At 41.0% G+C, this 18,279-nt stretch overlaps 2 protein-coding genes across 28 annotated transcripts in view; both read right to left on the bottom strand.

Annotated features, from left to right (window-relative positions):
* Positions 1 to 8,664, bottom strand: part of RAPGEF6 (Rap guanine nucleotide exchange factor 6) — a 194,333-nt gene extending 185,669 nt beyond the window's left edge. For 7 of the 14 annotated variants that reach the window (XM_036312315.1, XM_036312328.1, XM_036312316.1 and 4 more), the window contains exon 1: positions 2,090 to 2,266. In XM_036312315.1, the coding sequence (XP_036168208.1) occupies positions 2,090 to 2,251 (162 nt within the window). In that variant the 5' untranslated portion in view covers positions 2,252 to 2,266. Of the gene's footprint in view, positions 1 to 1,325; positions 1,353 to 2,089; positions 2,267 to 8,387 lie in introns of those variants that run through there. The other 7 variants (XM_036312322.1, XM_036312323.1, XM_036312331.1 and 4 more) reach the window with 4 other exon arrangements.
* Positions 8,665 to 14,346: 5,682 nt separating this feature from the next.
* Positions 14,347 to 18,279, bottom strand: part of FNIP1 (folliculin interacting protein 1) — a 95,944-nt gene continuing 92,011 nt past the window's right edge. For all 14 annotated transcript variants that reach the window (XM_036312335.1, XM_036312338.1, XM_036312337.1 and 11 more), the window contains one exon: positions 14,347 to 17,103. In XM_036312335.1, the coding sequence (XP_036168228.1) occupies positions 17,025 to 17,103 (79 nt within the window). In that variant the 3' untranslated portion in view covers positions 14,347 to 17,024. The remainder of the gene's footprint in view (positions 17,104 to 18,279) is intronic.

Below are 18,279 nucleotides of genomic sequence, written 5' to 3'. Positions count from 1 at the left end.
CACACCTTACTGGTGGTACCAGTTGTCTGATATTATCTTGAGGAGAGGAGCTGGCAGTCTGGGGAGCTTGAGTTTGGAGAACAGGAGAGACAGAGAGAGAGAATGCTACATAGAGACAAAGTATGTTCTGGAAACCTATAGAGGGTCTCCTTTGAGTCTTAAGTTGAGTACTGATCATCTCATGCATGTAAAGAAACATCTGAAATCAGGGAAAGAACCATTAGAAAGAAACCAGCATCAAAATAAAAAGGGAACCCACAGTATGGGAAAATATACTTGCCAATGATACATCTGATAAAGGGTCAATATCCAAAATATATGAAATACTCATACAACTCAACAAAAGGAAGACTAAAAATACAATTTAAAAATGGGCAGAGGGCCTCTGCTCAGCCCCAACATGTAGGGCCTGGCCCCACCTTGGCAGCTGTCATACAAAGGGACTCCCCCAGTCTGGTGCTGTGCTCAGTACACTGTCAGCCAAGCCCAGCACTTCCTCTGAGGCTGGCTGCAGGCTCCTGCCTCCCCAACCCGTCCTGGGCCCAGGATCCAAGCCTCTGTGTCCAGGAGCCACTGCCCGCCATCTAGCCAGCTAGGGCCTGTGCCCTTGAGCCCCACCCACCCCCAAACCAAACTCTTCAAATTGATGGAGTGTTGCCTGCCCAGATGGGGACGGCCAGACTACAAGGGCCTGACGCTCTCCTTCTTCTATCCCATCTGCTATCACAGTAGCTTTTCCAGGTAAACTCCACAGGCCAGCTTCCTCCCTCCCTCCATGGCCATCCCCAGCCATTTTGTACCATTATATAAATATATATAACGGTCAGAAGTCCTGAATACACACTTCTCCAAAGAGGACATAAAAATGACCAAGAGACATATGAAATAATGCTCAAAGTGATTAATCATCAGAGAGATGCATATTAAAATGACAATGAGGTACTACCTCACACCTGCCAGAATGGCTATCATCGATAAATCAACAAAGAAGTGCTGGCAAGGATGTGGAGAAAAAGGAAAACTACTACACTGTTGGTAGGAATGCAGACTGGTACAACCACTATGGAAAACGGAGTGGAGATTCAGCAAAAAATTAAAAATGTAATTGCCACTTGACCCAGTGATCCTGCTTCTAGGACTATATCCTAAGAAGCCAGAAACACCAATGAGAAAAAAAATATGCACACCTATGTTCACAGCAGCTTTATTTGCAATAAGTAAGATCTGGAAACACAAGTACTCATCAGTAGATGAATGGATTAAAAAACTGTGCTACATTTACACAATGGAATACTAGGCAGCTGAAAAAAGAATGATGTTATTACCCTTTGAGACAGCATGGAGGGACCTGGAGAGTATTATGCTAAGCAAAATAAGCCAGAGAAAAACAATTAACAGATGATCTCACTTATATGTGGAATCTAATGAACTGATGAACAAAAATGATCCAGAGCCATTGAAGCATGCAACAGACTACGTATTTCAGAGGGAAGGGAGGGGGGTGGGAAGAGATTAACCAATGAACTTACATGCATATATGCATAGCCTATGGACAGACAATAGTGCAGGGAAGGCCTGCAGAGGAGACAGGAGCATGGTAGGAGTAATGCGGGGGGGGGGGGGGGGGGGGGGGGGGTTGGGAGGGAGGAGGGACATCTGCAATACTTTCAACAATGATAAATTTAAGAAAACATATATTTTTCACTTAAACAAAGGCTGAATGAATTCATCACCAGCAGACCTGCCATATTAAAAAAAAAAGTTAAAAGTACTTCATAAAGAAGGAAAACAATACCAGATGGAAATCTGGATCTACAAAAAGGAATGAAGAAAACTGAAAATGGTAATTATGGGTAAATATGAATTTTTTCCCTAACTATTTAAAAGATAATTGACTGTTTAAACCAACAACAAAGATAACTTAATTGTGGGGTTTATAATATATGTACAAGTTAAATACATCACAGTAATAGGACAAAGGTCAAGAGGTAAAAATGGGAGAATACTGTTGTAAGGTCCTTATACTTTATGTGAAGTAATATATCACTTAAAGGTAGATAGTGATGAGTTTAAGATGTAAACAACAAACCTTAATAAACCTCACAGTTTGTGGATTCTTTGGATCTTCTACAGATATAACATCTCTTATGAGTAAGGACAGTATTATTTCTTCCTTCCCAGTTGATGTACTTTTTTTCCCTTTTCTTGCCTTATTGCATGAGCTAGGACAATGGCCAGAGTAGGTGTTCATCAGTTACATACTTATAAACACAGCTGCTGGGGCCCAACCCTTAGAGTTAAGAGTCATCACAACTTGGCCAGACAACCACAAAATACCTATTCTATGGAAATGTGCTTTTTATTTTTGATCTCAAGACAATTTATTTTAGTGGCAAATAAGTTCTGAAAATTGTAACACATAAAGGTTATGTTATGTCAAGCAGAATTAGAACTCTCATAACTTAACCTGCTAGATGACGGTTAGGGTAGTGTCAAGGAACCGCAGAATTTTCTGAGATTCCTGATGGAATTTATGTCATACTAGAGACCTGCATAGATTTGTGCACCGGTGGGGTCCCTCGGCCTGGCCTGCGAGAATCGGGGCTGGGGAGGGACCATGGGAGGGCTCCAAGGCGTGTCTAGCCCATCTCACCCAGTCATGATCGGATGGACCTCAGCAGCAAGCTAACCTACCGGTTAGAACATCTGCCCCCTGGTGGTCAGTGCGTGTCATAGCGACTGGTCGAACAGTCAAACAAATGGTCAGGCACTTAGCATATTACGTTATTATATAGGACTAGAGGCCCGGTACACGAAATTTGTGAAGGGGGGGGGGGGTCCCTCAGCCCAGCCTGCACCCTCTCCAATCTGGGACCCATCGAGGGAGGTCCGACTACTGGGATTGGGTCTAAACGGGCAGTCAGACATCCCTCTCACAATCCAGGACTGCTGGCTCCCAACTGCTCACCTGCCTACCTGCCTGATTGCCCCTAACTGCTTCTGACTGCCAGCCTGATCACCCCCTAACCACTCCCCTGCCAGCCTGATCGATGCCTAACTGCTCCTCTGCCAGCCGATTGCCCCTAAATGCCCTCTCCTACCGGCCCAGTTGCCCCTAACTGTCCTCCCCTGCAAGCCTGGTCACCCCCAACTGCTCTCCCCTGCTGGCCCAGTCACCCCTAACTGCCCTCTCTTGCCAGCCTGGTCGCCTTTAACTGCCCTCCCCTGCTGGCCTGGTTGCCCTCAACTGCCCTCCCCTACAGGCCTGGTTGCCCCTAACTGCCCTCTCCTGCAGGCCAGGTCCCTACCAATTGCCCTCCCCTGCAGGCCTGGTCCCTCCCAAATGCCCTCCCCTGCAGGGCTGGGTCCCCCCAAACTGCCCTCCCCTGCCAGCCTGGTCCTCCCCAACTGTCCTCCCCTGCAGGCCTGGTCACCCCTAACTGTTTTTAAAAATAAATATGTTAAAACAAAATTTAGAATTAATTTTGTAAACTGCTTATGTTAAAAAGTGACTATTTTTTATTCATTAGAACTGCTGATCACCTATACCAGTGGTCAGCAAACCACGGCTCACGAGCCACATGCGGCTCTTTGGCCCCTTGAGTGTGGCTCTTCCACAAAATACCATGTGCGGGCGTGCACGTACAGTGCGAAGATGACTTAAAACTTTAAGCAAAGTTTATTAAGTTAATTTTAGGGAATGTTGTGGAGTGAAAGAAGAGTGGTTGTACCAGTCTCTACATATAGAGAGGATGAACGAAAGGAGATAGACGAAGCAAGTATACAAGACGAGTGTGGATGGGAGAGTTGGAAGGGGTTGACCTCAGCAAACGTACCTCAATCAGATTGAGGATGTTTTTAGCAAAGGCCAGCTTAGGAGTACCCAAATTAAGTTAATAACAATGTACCTACCTATATAGTTTAAATTTAAAAAATTTGGCTCTCTAAAGAAATTTCAATCGTTGTACTGTTGATATTTGGCTCTGTTGACTAATGAGTTTGCCGATCACTGACCTATACTATTTGCTGCATATGTTGACAGACTCCGCTATACTGCTAGCTGCCAAAGTGGATTCTGTGCAGTTCTTGCTCCTCAGAATCACAAGATTCATAGTCTGGAATGGGCGTGTCTGATTGGCAGCACTTGGATCATTTACGCAAGTCCTACTTTTACAAAAGTTGGAAAAATGAAAACCTGCTGTTTTCAGCTTCCACTAAAACCCATAAGCTGAGGTATTCTCCAAAGAGGAGTTTATTCGTGGCTTGACTTTCTTGGTAGATATTTTTTTACCATATTGCACTAGGAGTTTAGTATAGCCTTGGGGCCAGCCTACCAGCTCTTTTATATATTTTTTGGCATGCTGCCATACCCATTCATTTACCTACTTTTTATTTATTTATTTAGAAAAAAAGTAATATTATTTAACATTTTTCTGACTTATTTTCACATAACAAAAGTTTTTATATCACCATATTACTTATATACATACCCAAAAGTGAACAAGAATAAAAAAATCAAAAGATGCCCTTTCAAAAAAATAAGAGTGAAATGTCTCTGTTTTTTTTTTCCAGGAACCTGAAACGGTTCCTCTCTTAATATACAAAGTCCGTACACTATTTATAATAAAACTGTCCTTTGAAACCAGAGAAGCAATGAGAGAACATAAAGGCCGTTATTTTTCAGAAAAACAAAAACAGCCAAGCTCTATGTTACAATGAAAAAGAGACCCATTTATTAATAAAATGAATACAATACTGGTCTGAAGTGCTCACAGGGAGGTAAAAGTGCTGATGCTCTCTCTGTAATGGGAACATGCTTAGATTTATAAAATATACTGTTCAGCTACAGAGGCCCATATATATGTATGTACATATGCACTTATATATAGAACATATAAATAACTTTAGAGGGGAAATTCACATGAAGAGAGAACTTTCCATCTTTGTAATGCTTCAGGAAGGACATGCTGCCTCCGCACATGTTGGCTTGGTGTGGGACATGTTGAATGTGACATTTACCTACTTTTTAAATGGTTGTTTTCATGCTACAAAGGCAAAGTTAAAAATAGCTATTCAGGCCAAAAAAAAACTGAAACCATGCTCAATTTTTCTCTTTCCCTCAAATCACATATCCAATCCATGAGCAAATTATGTTAGTGCAATCATAAAAATATTTCCATAATTGATTACTTCTCACCACTTGCATTATTATCACTTAAATCTGAGTTATGATCGTCTCTTCTCTGCAATATGATAGCGTCTTACCTGATGCTCCTGCTTCTTTCTAACCTTGCTACCATACAGTCTAGTCTCAACCCAGCAAGCAGCCAGGGGACTTTTTAAAAAGTATGATAATGTCACTTTTCTGCTTCAAAACTTTTGGCAGTCCCCTTTCACTCAAAATAAAAGTTAAAGAATTTATAAATATTTAGAAAGTCCTACGTGATGTTTCATCCTATACCACCACCATCACCTCTCTGACTTCATCTCTTACTACTCTTACCCTTATTCACTCTTTTATACTCAGAATTCCTTGCTATGCCTTGAATGTACCAGACATGTTCTCATCTTAGGGCCTCTGCAATGACAATTCTACTTGGAAAGCTCTTTCCCCATAGAGCCCCATGGCTAACTCCATCATGTATCAAGCCTTTAATTAAGAGTTATCTCTACCAGCACAATATTGACCATCTTATTTAAACTGCAACCCAGCCCTAGCCAGTTTGGCTCAGTGGATAGAGCATCGGCCTGCGGACTAAAGGGTCCCAGGTTCGATTCCGGTCAAGGGCACATGCCCGGGTTGCGGGCTCAATCCCCAGTGGGGGGCATGCAGGAGGCAGCCGATCAATGATTCTCTCATTGATGTTTCTATCTCTCCCTTCCTCTCTGAAATCAATAAAAATATATTTAAAAATTAAAAAAATAATAATTAAAAAAATTAACTGCAACCCAGCCTTTGCCCCTTGCTTCCAATCTCTTTATTCTGTTATTTATTAGCAATTATCAGCTAACATATTATGTAACTTATCCTATATAATAAAAACTTAATATGCTAAGTGTCCAACTGTTCGTTCGTCCACTCGCTATGACGCGCACTTACCACCAGGGGGCAAATGCTCCAACTGGTAGGTTAGCTTGCTGGTGGGGTCCGGCCTATCAGGACTGGATGAGATGGGCCAGACACACCCACGACAAATCCATGCACCAGGCCAGTTTTGGCTTGATCCTCCCTCACAGGCTAAGCTGAGGGACCCCACTGGTGCACGAATCTGTGCACGGGGCCTCTAGTTTATTATATTTATCTGCCTTCTACCCTACCCTTCTATTAGAATGCAGGCACTTTTAGGGCAGGTGTGTTTTGTCTTGTTTTTTAAAATATTTTTATTGATTTCAGAGGGGAAGGTAGAGAGAGAGACAGCAACATCAATGATGAGAATCACTGATTGGCTGCTTCCTGCATGCCCCCCACTAAAGACTGAGCCTACAACCCGGGCATGTGCCCTTGACTGGAATTGAACCCGGTGGATCCTTTAGTCTGCAGGCCAACACTCTATCCACTGTGCCAAACCGGCCAGGGTGGTAACCTCCTGGTTTGAACCATGACCTCCTGGTTCATAGGTATACACTCAACCACTGAGCAACACTGGCTGGGAGGTAACCACTTCTTCATTCATACTTTTGTACCCCAAATTCTACACTCCTTCAAAAGCAATTTTAATGAATTAAGCAGTTAACAAGCTATGATGCTAGATGTCAAGGCTTTAATCTGTATATTGTGGGCAGTTGTTTAGTATTCCCTTAAACCATGCTGCTTTTCCAGGGAAAAGTACTTAACAAAGTACTTACCAAAGGCACAGAATGGCCAACATAACTTTCTGAACAGTTTAGAAAATTTCGTAAGGTTCAAAAACAGGCAATTTCAAATTAGGTAATTCTGCTATTAAAGAGAAGTAGCAGCCAGGCTGGTGTGGCTTAATGGTTGAGCATCGACCTATGAACCAGGAGGTCACAGTTCGATTCAGATTAGGGCACATGCCCAGGTTGCGGGGTTGTTCCCCAGCAGAGGGAGTGAAGGAGGCAGCTGATCAATAATTTTCTCTCATTATTGATGTTTTTATCCTTCTCCCTCTCTCTTCCTCTCTAAATAAAAACGTATTTTTAAAAGAGAGTAGACTTTCCCATTAAAATGTGAATGTATCATAAGTAATATTCAAAAGGTAACTGACAGTAAATACTGCAAGCCTTGCATGACATTTTCTAATAATATAAAAATTATGGCAGATTCACCTGTTCAAGGTGAATGCTTTCAATCAGCTCACAATCAGTTTAAGAATCATCATAGCAAAATTAAAGCACACTGGATTATAAAAGCAGATTTCAAAAAAGAACTCTGGAAAGTAACAGTCTTTGCCTGTTTCTATGCAAAGATTGGGATCTCCAACAACGAAGTTCTACTCATCCTAATTACAATTCTGGCTTGAAGAATGCTACAAAAGATATGAAAAGCACTATAAATATGAAAAACTCAAAAGTCATTTAGGAAGAATTAACCAAATCTTTCATTTCATTTATTGCAACTATACAAAAGATAATCCAACAATCCTTCCCACTGTTTTTAGTTTTTGCTTTTTGATTTAGGAAATACACTATTTATTACAGAAACTTCTCCAAATCAAGGAAAACCTGCCAAAAAAAATTAAAAAAATAAATCTAAGCACTCTATAAGGATATGTATGCAAGGTTAACAAGTTTTAGTTAAGTACTTGAAAACTAGCCTTAAGGTCAAATTAAAATCATTTAAGCTAACCCAACACCGAAAGTTTGAATCCAAGCACAAAATGCTGTAAAATTTCCCAATGACAGTGTGAAAAAGCACCTTCACAACTGATCTTTAAATATGCATCATCCTCCACCAGAATTCATCACCTGACTGGATTCGACGTTTGAAACCGATTATGAAAAGTTTATCGTTTTTTAAACACTTGTACAGTATTTCTGGCACCTTTAAAGAGATGTTATCTCTTAATAACATGGATGTTACACTTTACTTACAATTCCTATCTCGTTTTTCAGTCTACCTACCTACGAGTAATATTACTCAGAAACCTACAGTTTTACCCTGAGAAAATAAGGATTTAGTAAATGGTGCTTTCTAACTGAAAACACTCGGAAATCACCGGTAGGGCCGGGTACGCAGGGAAGGCGGCAAGACTAGCAGGAAAGGTGGTCGTCACCCGCCCAAGAGGACGGCCCGGGTCGGGGACGCAGAGAACAGACACTCTGGCAGCAGGTGGGAGCCTCCAAGAGGACAGTCGCCGCAGGTTTCAGATCTGACAGGTACGCCGCCCGCAGGACAGCGGAAGGCGCGCCGGGTCCGCCGGCCTTACCTCCGGGGTCCGCTCCGGCGGCTTCTTCTTCAGAGCTTGTCTAGCGCCGGGGTCCACGGGTGAGTTCATGGTCGCGGCCCCGGCCCGCGAGCTCCCCAGCCAGCCCTTAGGAGAGCACGCGACAGCCCATTCACCTTAGGCAGGGGGTCTGAACCCCCTCACCTGCGAGGAAGGAACTCCGGACCGCGGCGGGCACCCGGCTCAAGCAAACAAGCCTTCGCAACACCCGCCTAGGGTCTCAGCCCACGCGCGACTGGCCGAAGAAGCTAGCTCAGAGGGAGGGAGGGCGAGTGCGCATGCGCAGCGCGCGCGCGCACACAAACGAGCGCCCAAGGGCGTGACTCCGTGGTGACGTAAGAACTGGGGCGGTAGTTAACCCTCTTGCAACTCTTCTCCCTGAGATTTAAACACACGTCGCGAGACCTCACCTAAAACTCTCACGGGATCTGCCTCGGAGGTGAGGCGTGGGCTGCTCCGACTTCCGGTGGAGGCCCGGATGCGCGCTGTGAGGGACTGAGCAAAAATAGCACGTTGAGGCCGAACGGTGGGGATGGCCTTTTAGGTGGTGTGTTTGTACCCAGATCCGGAAGCTCAGGGCGTGGCCAAGCCCAAGGCCCACGCCCCGCCCTTGGAGAACGTACGGAAGTCGAAGCCACCTTCTGGCAAACAATTTCATGCTGCTTCGTATCTACGTTTCTAATGAATACTTTGTGGAAGAGCCCCACCAAGAAGTACTTGTCCTAAGACCAATATCCTGAGATCGGGGAGAGAAATCATAGCTTCGCGGCCTAGCAGGGGTGGACAGTCGCCTTGCCTGCTGCCAGCACAGTTACTGCTGGTTGAGAAGCCAGTCTGACAGAGTTCACATAACCAGGTCCAGGGCAGACCTCTATCCGTCCAACCCCTTCATTAGGCAGCAGGGCTTCGGGTTGCCTAGATTAGAGTGACTGCTTTTGCACTACATTTGGCATACAAGTCTGTTTCCCAACAAACTGATCCATTGATAAGAAAAATAGACCACTATTGGGGCAGCTGGGCACTGCAGAGGCTGTTTCCACCCTAAGATCATTGACGTTATTTCCAAAACCATCCTTCTGGACCAGTCTTTTGCACCCCTCATTAATGCACAGATGGGCCGCACTGGACACTAATTACTTACTTTGAAACCACCATAGGTTATGTCCTTTCCACTGAATTTTAAGCTCCCCCAGGAGCTGTGTACAACATCTAGGTACATCTTACTATTGCTCACAGCAATTACCACAGCTCAATAAATTTATAATCATGACGTTATTAACGGTAATTTTTTAATGAGATGGTCAGAATTAAAATTATCTTTTAGAGTTAAAAAAGGGAAAGGAGAGTTCAGGCTGCAACACTTACGTTTGAGACCTGATAATGGTGGCTGAAGTTGATAAGGGTTTTGTTTTCCGTTGGTCGTTAGGCTTGCTCAAACTAAGTTTACAACATAATATTTGCACATTTCTTGAGTATTGGACAAAAACCTTACCAGGGTGGTTGTGGCTCAGACATTCTGGAAAGCAAGTTATTTTGGAGAGATCATGAAGAATTGAAGACCCATTTTCTTTTTTTAATATATTTTATTGACTTTTTACAGAGAGGAAGGGAGAGGGATAGAAACATCCATTAGAGAGGAATATCGATCAGCTGCCTCCTGCACACCCCCTACTGGGGATGTGCCTGCAACCAAGGTACATGCCCTTGACCAGAATCAAACATGGGACCCTTCAGTCCACAGGCCGATGCTCTATCCACTTGTTGGGGTCCAGCCACAGCAGGTCCAGGGGTCCCCAAAGGTGTGGACGGAGTTGGCGAAGAATGAAGGACACGGAGACAGCGTTCAGTTGATCAGCATTGCAAGGTTCTTTTTTTATTCTCCTATTACATCTGTATTTATACCAGTTGATTTTAATCCTATCCACTCTATTCCAAAGGTTGGGGCGTTTCTTATCTCCATTCCAAGGTTACTCTATTGTTCTATTAAGCTACAGGAAGTAACTGAAGGAGATTATCCTAAGTAAAGATTACGTAGCTTAAGCATGATTGTTCGTAGTTAAAGTGATTAACTACCCTCCAGGCACTTAGTTAAGGGGTTTTACAGATTTATTCCCTTCCCTAGTCCTGTTAATCCCTAACTCCAGGGAAAAAAATCCCCACCTGGGGCAACAACCTGTTTAAAACACATAGCTAGGAGGGGGAGCAAACATATGCCATATACACCAGGTCCCTTGAAACATAAGCTGTGCAGATGTTTCTTCCCTGCAGTGACTGTGTCAAGCAGCAAGGATGGACTGGCAAATTCCCCCTTTTTTATTTTTTAAATGATAGCGCATGTGAATCAGCGGTCACCTCTCTGATTGGGTTAAGACTCGGAAGACCTGTTTGTGACTTTGCCAACAGGTCAGTCCGAGGCTTAACCCTGTATTGGCTCCCCACATCCACTGAGCCAAACCGGTTAGGGCTGAAGACCCATTTTCAACATTGTGTGTGTGTGTGCGTGTGCGTGTGCGTGTGTGTGTGTGTGTGTGTGTGTGTAAATATATCCTCTCAAAGGTCTGCCTAAGATCATAAAGGTTATCCTTTCCATTCTTCACGGAACAGTGTCCAGAGCCACAACATTTTAAAGAGGGAAAAAGAAATAAAGCATGATGACCATTAGCTTAGACTTCAGGGACAAACACCTGAATTTGTGTCTTTAATAGGTCATTTCTAGTAAAACACTCCAGTGACGTTATTTAATATCTTTGAACATTGGTTTCTTTAACTCTAAAACTAGAGGTCTGGTGCATGAAAATTCATGCACTGAAGGGGGGTCCCTCAGCCTGGCCTGCCCCCTCTCACAGTCCAGGAGCCCTCAGGGGCGGGAGGCGACCCGGTGATCAGGGGAAGGTGACACCCCATCACACCTCTGCTGCTGCTGCCACTGCTGGCAGCACAAGCCTCAGCTGGCCCTGGTTACCTGAGGCTCGGGCAGCCCTAGGCGGCTGGGCAGTCGCCATCCGAGGCCTGCCTGCATCATGGGCCAGCCCTGGGTGGCTGAGGGCTGAGGGGACTGGGGGACTCGGGAAGCAGGCATGCAGTATGGCCCTGGTGGGGCTGAGGGGACTGGGCACCACCATCTTGTGGCTGTGGGTGCCATCTTTTGAGGGTGTGACAATTAGCATATTCCCTCCTTATTGGCTGTGGGCGCTGCCACCTTTGAGGGCATGGCAGTCAATTAGAATATTCCCTCCTTATTGGCTGTGGGCACTGCCATCTTTGCAAAGGTATGAGGGTCAATTAGCATATTCCCTCTTTATTAGATAGGATAGTAGCACTGGCCAGTGCGGCTCAGTTGGTTGGAGCATCCTCCCAAGCATCAAAGGGTCATGGTTTCTATTTGGGTCAGGGCACATACCCAGGTTACCATTCGATCCCCATGCGGGAGGCAACCAATCAATGTTTCTCATATCACTGTTTCTCTTTCCCTCTCCTTTCCCCTCTCTCTCTAAAATATCAAATTAAAAAATAAAATGGAATAAAGAATCTATTGCTTTGGGATTCTCTTAAGATTGTGAGATAATTCATGTGAAACATTTAAGATGTTGCCTGCCCATTCCAAGAACTATTCTATTACTTTACTTCTGAGAAGTGACTTCTCTAAAGCAGAAATCAAGCCTGAAGAATTTAATAGGTTTTTTTAAAAATGCCAATTTTTCCCATTAATTATTCAGGAATATATATATATATATATATATTTTTTTTTTTCATGAAGATGTGGAGCAACAGGAACTCTCACAAACTGGTTATGTGTAAATTGGGAGACCACTTTGGGAAAAAAAAGTATCTAGTAAAGTGGAAACTTAAAATACTGTATGACAAGTCAACTCCGTGATATATATGCTAAAGAATACCCATGTACACCAGAAAAGTATCCTTTTGTTCCTAATAGCCAAAAACAGGAAATAACCCAAATGTCCATCAATAATAGGATGGGTAAATTATAGTATATTCATTCAGAGGAATACCAGCTACCTAGCATATGGATGATTCTCCAGCATAATGTTGAGAGAAAAAAGCAAAACACAAAATATGAAATATAATTACACATACAAAGTGCAAACACAAGCAAAATTAAAGTATATCACTTACGGATGCATACATAGAGGTAAATCTATAAAGAGAAAGCAAGGAAATGATGTTCAAGAAGTCAAATTGGTAATTATAAAAATGAGAAGGGGAGGACTTTATTGAGAATAGGACACATGGAGGAGGAGGCTTCCGAGTTACTTTTCTGTATATAATACTTCCCAAGAAAAGATGAACTTAGTATATAAACATAACTTTATTAAGCTTTATTATAAAACACCAACAGTAAAAACTGTTAATATCCATGGTAACTACACATACCTAAATTTATGCACATTTTCAAAATCTAACTTGGCATTTACCATCTTATATTATGCTCTGATCTGCTGGGGGGAAAAAGTGAGGAGACGTGAAGGCTTTAATAGTTATTTCCAGATGAAAGGCAACCTCCAAAATAGGATTCACCAGCATTAATATGTGGAAGAAAAAAATGATTCTTATTGCAAGTAATTTATTAAATTCTGGCAAAATAAAAACTGGTTGAATCTTAAGAGAAAAAAAATACACTATACAGATCATGTATTATAGAATTGTATACCTGAAACCTGTAATCTTATTCACCAATGTCACCCCAATAAATTCAATTTAAAAAATTTTAAAAAATTTGTTTAAAGAAAAAATGCTTAACTCCTTACCATACCTTATTTTACTTTATTATACCAGTAAGTCCTTCTCATTCAGAGTTACAATTCCCCAGCCCTCACTGCACCTTCAGGTCAGGTTTGGTCTGGTCCCACTTGCTATTCCATCCCTACCTTCCACATTGGCAAAGACACATGAAGAAATCCTGGGTATCTTTACATCTGTCACCATATACTAGTTGGAAACCATTCTGGTCTGAGAGACAAAATGGACCTGACAGGAAACACTATTACCTCAGATTAATTTTTCTGTATCTAAGTTTCTCATCAACAAAATCATTCCTCTATGCTTCTCAGACAAGTTAGTAAGAAAACAGCAAATTTAAACACAGGTAGCAATTATAAACCTCTAAAATAACTGATGGATGCTTCTCAAATATTTGCTATTTCCTCTGCTTTAAAACAGTGCACTTACTCTCTTTGGTCAAATGTAAGAGTGATATGTGTAACACGATATGAAAACAGGCACTACAAAAACCCCCTGTCTAATCCTGCCTCTTGCCCAAATCAACCCAGCCTAACTAAGGCAGCTTCCCAACAGCCTACTCAGGGCTGAATCACTGCTGAAGAGCAGGCACTAAGAACAGACACAAGAGCTGACTTCCCTACAATGTAGATGAAGAGGACAGACTTGCTCAGTCACATGCAAATAAGTGAACAAACCAGGATTAGAACCCAAAACAACTGGCCAATTTTTAATTGTAAAGTCAATAGTAATTTGTATTAAATACAATGTTCGTAACACATTTACATGGCTTTTTCTAGGTTTTAAATGATTTTCAGTTTAGCATATAAAGAAATTTTCCATTTGTCATTGTAAAGATTAGGTCAAATGTAATATACCAGTATTTTTATATTACATTTCCATTTGGAAGACTCTATGTTAAATTCTCCCCACAACAGGTGGGGGCCATAGAGAGGAGGCTGGACAGATTGCTTAGAAACAGTAGCAGCCACAAATTAATGAGTACTTGGGGTATGCCATGCATTAAGATAAATTCTTGACATTTCACTTATTCTCAGAAGCTCATAGGGTAAATTGCACTAAATTCCCCAAACAGAAATTTACGATTAGAAAAGGACATTATAAACAAGGTCACATGCCTAGAAGTGTCACATCTGAAAAAAGAATCCAGACATCAGACACATGAAAGAACCAACATCATACATCAAATTGACTTGTGTATTTATTGCACAAATTTCCCCTAGAACTGGGAGGTTATTATAATACAGGTGTACATTTGAGAAATGTATACAGAACAAGAAACAGTATGTACATTTACCCCACCATCTAAATAACTTAAAGAAAGCAGAAGGATCACATAAGACATCTACCAGAAATAGACATTGTGTAAAATCCATTTTTTTTTAAGTGATCATCCCCAGTGTATGCCAATTGCAACAAAATTAAATCGGTGCTGGTATGTTTATTGCACTTAACAATTTCAAGCTCAAAATTAAGACATATTAATAAAAGCCAGTAATATTTAAAATCAAACCAATTAGTTTATATGAAAGGAAAAATTACTTTAAATCTATAATGTAAAAGATCCCTTTTTCATTTCTATTGCAACAAACAGGTTTTTAAAAATATGTAACACATATCTGTCTGTACCATAAGAAGTTGAAAAATATTTTGAACAGTCCAAAACTTTTTTCACATTCATTATAATGACCACACTTTAAAAGCAGCAGCAGCTTACTCCATGGTCTTGGTGTAAGGAAAAAATAACTATGATGAAGGTAATAGAAATTACAGAAGGGCTGGGAATTATAAAGCTCAGGAATCCTATAAGGATTAGTAAGAAGAAACTATGGGCCTTTTCCTTCCGAGCAAAGCTTTGTTTTAAGAGTAACAGTAGCATGAGACATCCACTTATTGAAGACTAAATTTTCTAAATGATAATTTATTAGATTTCAAATAGATAGGACTGTGAATAGCTTGATGATTAATTAAAAAAACATGCAAAACAGATATTATCTATCTGTTATATATCATTCTAAACTACAAAAAATAATGAACAATGACCCACATATGAAATTTTCTGTATTCTGACTTCTGCCAAAGAGATTGATTCATAAAATTCCAAACAATAAAATAGTGAAGAATTTCATTAATGAATGGACTAAGAATATTAAGCAAATGAAAATATATCCATAAACATTCTTTGGCAGCAAGTCATCCATGGGAGACCCCAGCACTAACTGGGGCCAGCTGATAGGACACAGAGGCCAAACTGATTGCAGGCACACCAATTTCAGATTTACATTCCATTAAAACAATAATTTCTTCTTAAATCTAGGTTGGAGAGTTCTTGCATACAGAGAGAGCAAGGCAAAATGTGACCCACCACTATACATTAAAAGTCAAAGCTTAAACCACAAAAATCTTAATTACTGAAAATTGAAACAGCAAGAATGAATGTATTATATAGGAAATGTATGTATTAATAGGATAAGCAATTAGTTTCTTTTTTAAAGCTAATCAATTATAATAAAAATAGTCCATGAAAGCAGAAATCAACTTCACTTCTAGAATTAAAGTATCTTAGACCAGGTAATTAAAGAATAAACTATAATGTAGTATTCAAGTAAACTGAGGTAGTAGAGCATACTGAAAACTTTACTTACCCATATTTTTATTTACATTATTTACAAGAGTTTGGTTCCATATTAGCCTTTCTCAGAAGCAACACTCTACACTATATACAGAATAACAATAACTGAAAAGTGAAAATCCCTGGGGGAAAAAATAGCTTTTGGAAGAAGGGAAATTCAAGAAAAGAGAATAATTTTAAGGATTAATGAGTTCTATTTAGTGTAAATAGAATATTATGAAGCAGTGAAACAAAGAAAATATTTCCTGTGGGTTCAAGGACGGCTAATGCCAAAAGCAAGAGCTTCGGCTACCTGAGTACTTTTGAAGAAAATATTATTTTTGCCAATACTTTGGTGCAATTTTTAATCCTAATTTTAATTTATTAAATTAGGTACAAATATGTTAATATTAACATTTATAAGAATTAGCTTATACTTACAAACAAAACAAATAATATAAAGTACTATTATTTGGGGAATTTACATTCCTCAGCCTTAAAAAAGCGATTGGTTTTACTTATATTTTAGGGTGTGTGAAACAGGAAAACCACCACAAAGGAACATTTCAACATTATATACAATGAATAGTAGTTGGAAAGTGTATATATATATATATATATAATATTTAAAAAGTATGTTTACCAATCTTGTATTTCTACTGCTTTTTTAAAAAAACTACATACATATGTACACTTGGGTGGGTAACATAACACAGATTGACACTCATTCTTCTAAGTTTCTTATAATTAACAGGTTACTTAAAATACTTTGAAAAATACCCCCAAATTAGCTATTTTGAATTGACAGTATAAGAAATAATCAAGGTTTTGTAAACCTATGTACCTTAGAAATAAAGAATTAAAACTAATGAAATGACTATTTGTGAGCCATTTAATCATAAGACATCTGTTGCTATTTATGAGTTGTGGAAACACTGTAGTGATCATATAAAAATCCTCAATGTCATTCATTTTATAGAATTTTCTAAGTTATACTTTGGCTTTTTCAAATGCTTTCCCCCAAATTACATATGCTGTTTTAGTTCCACTTGGTTAAAAAATCTACCTCCACCCAAAAAGTCCAGTCAAAAAGAAAAAGCCATCCATCCAAGAACACACAATATGCACTGCAATGCATGATACACAGGTGACTGACTCATTCAGATCAGAATCTAATGGGGGAAAAATGCCATAAAGCATTTTGTGTCTGCTTCCTTGTTATCTATTTAACGTTCCAAACAATCTTTATGTTAAAGGAGTATCTGAGCAACATATGGAGAGTGAGTGCTTGCTACAGCAGCCAGAAGAGGAAGATCACTGGATTCAATCCTGAAATTAAGAGAAAAAAAAATCTCAGACAGGCTTTCTGTACCCAAGTCACTATACCTCAGCAATAAAGGACCCAGGCCACCCTGACCAAAAGAAAAAGGTAAGAGAGCTGAAGATAACAACAGTTGGAAATATTTCAGTCAGTAAAACCCAGAATCAAAATTTTTTTTAAAAAAAACCGAACATCTACCCAGCTGATGTGGCTGAGTGGTTGAGCATCAACCCATGAACCAGAAGTCACAGTTCGATTCCCAGTCAGGGCATATGCCCGGGTTGCAGGCTCAATCCCCAGTAGGGGGCGTGCAGGAGGCAGTCCATGGATGATTCTCTCTCATCGATATTTCTATTTCTCCCTCTCCCTTCCTCTCTCGGAAATCAATAAACACATAATAAAAATATTTTATTAAAAAAAGGATCTGAAACCCAATGGTGAAGTCATGGGTGTAGGAATGCATCTCACTGACGTGCTGATGGACCATGCATCACAGCAAGAAATCTAAGAAATACAATATTCTATATAATAAAAGCCTAATATGCAAATCAACCAAATGGTGGAACGATTGGTTACTATGATGTGCACTGACCACCAGGAGGCAGATGCTCAACACAGGAGCTGCTCCCAGCCCGCAGGCCCCAGGCCAGCCAATGCGGGTGCCAGTGGGGGTCCCCCGATTGCCCTGCAGGTCGCCCTGCAGAGGGAGGTGACCGGCAGCAGCAGGGGGTAGGGCCAGCTGGCGAGTTGGCCGGTGCCTCCCCCTGATCACCCCACCAGTCGCCTCCCACAGAGGGAGGCAACCAGCGGCGGTGGCAGGAACAGGGTTAGCGCACGGTGGGTGACAGCAGAGGTCCCCAATCGCCCCGCCAGTTGCCTCACAGATCAGCCCTGATTGCCGGCCAGGCCTAGGGACCTTACCCATGCACCAATTTTGTGCATCGGGCCTCTAGTAGTATATTAGGATAATAGTGTGCAACCACATTGTTTTGAACACAAATGTTTCTATAAAATATAGAAGAAATAATGGAAGCATCTTAAAAATAAATCTTACCACAAATAATTTACAGGAAAAGAAAAATGGCCAATAAACACAGAAACATCACTCATGTAGACTGATTCATGTTAGAGATTAAATAAATATACATACGTAAACTGTAATCAGATTTCATTTCTTAGCAAGT

This window comes from Myotis myotis, unplaced genomic scaffold (genome assembly GCF_014108235.1).
Source record: "Myotis myotis isolate mMyoMyo1 unplaced genomic scaffold, mMyoMyo1.p scaffold_m19_p_6, whole genome shotgun sequence".
In the NCBI taxonomy this organism is placed as follows: Eukaryota; Metazoa; Chordata; class Mammalia; order Chiroptera; family Vespertilionidae; genus Myotis; species Myotis myotis.
This window is presented reverse-complemented; position numbering and strand designations above follow the sequence as displayed.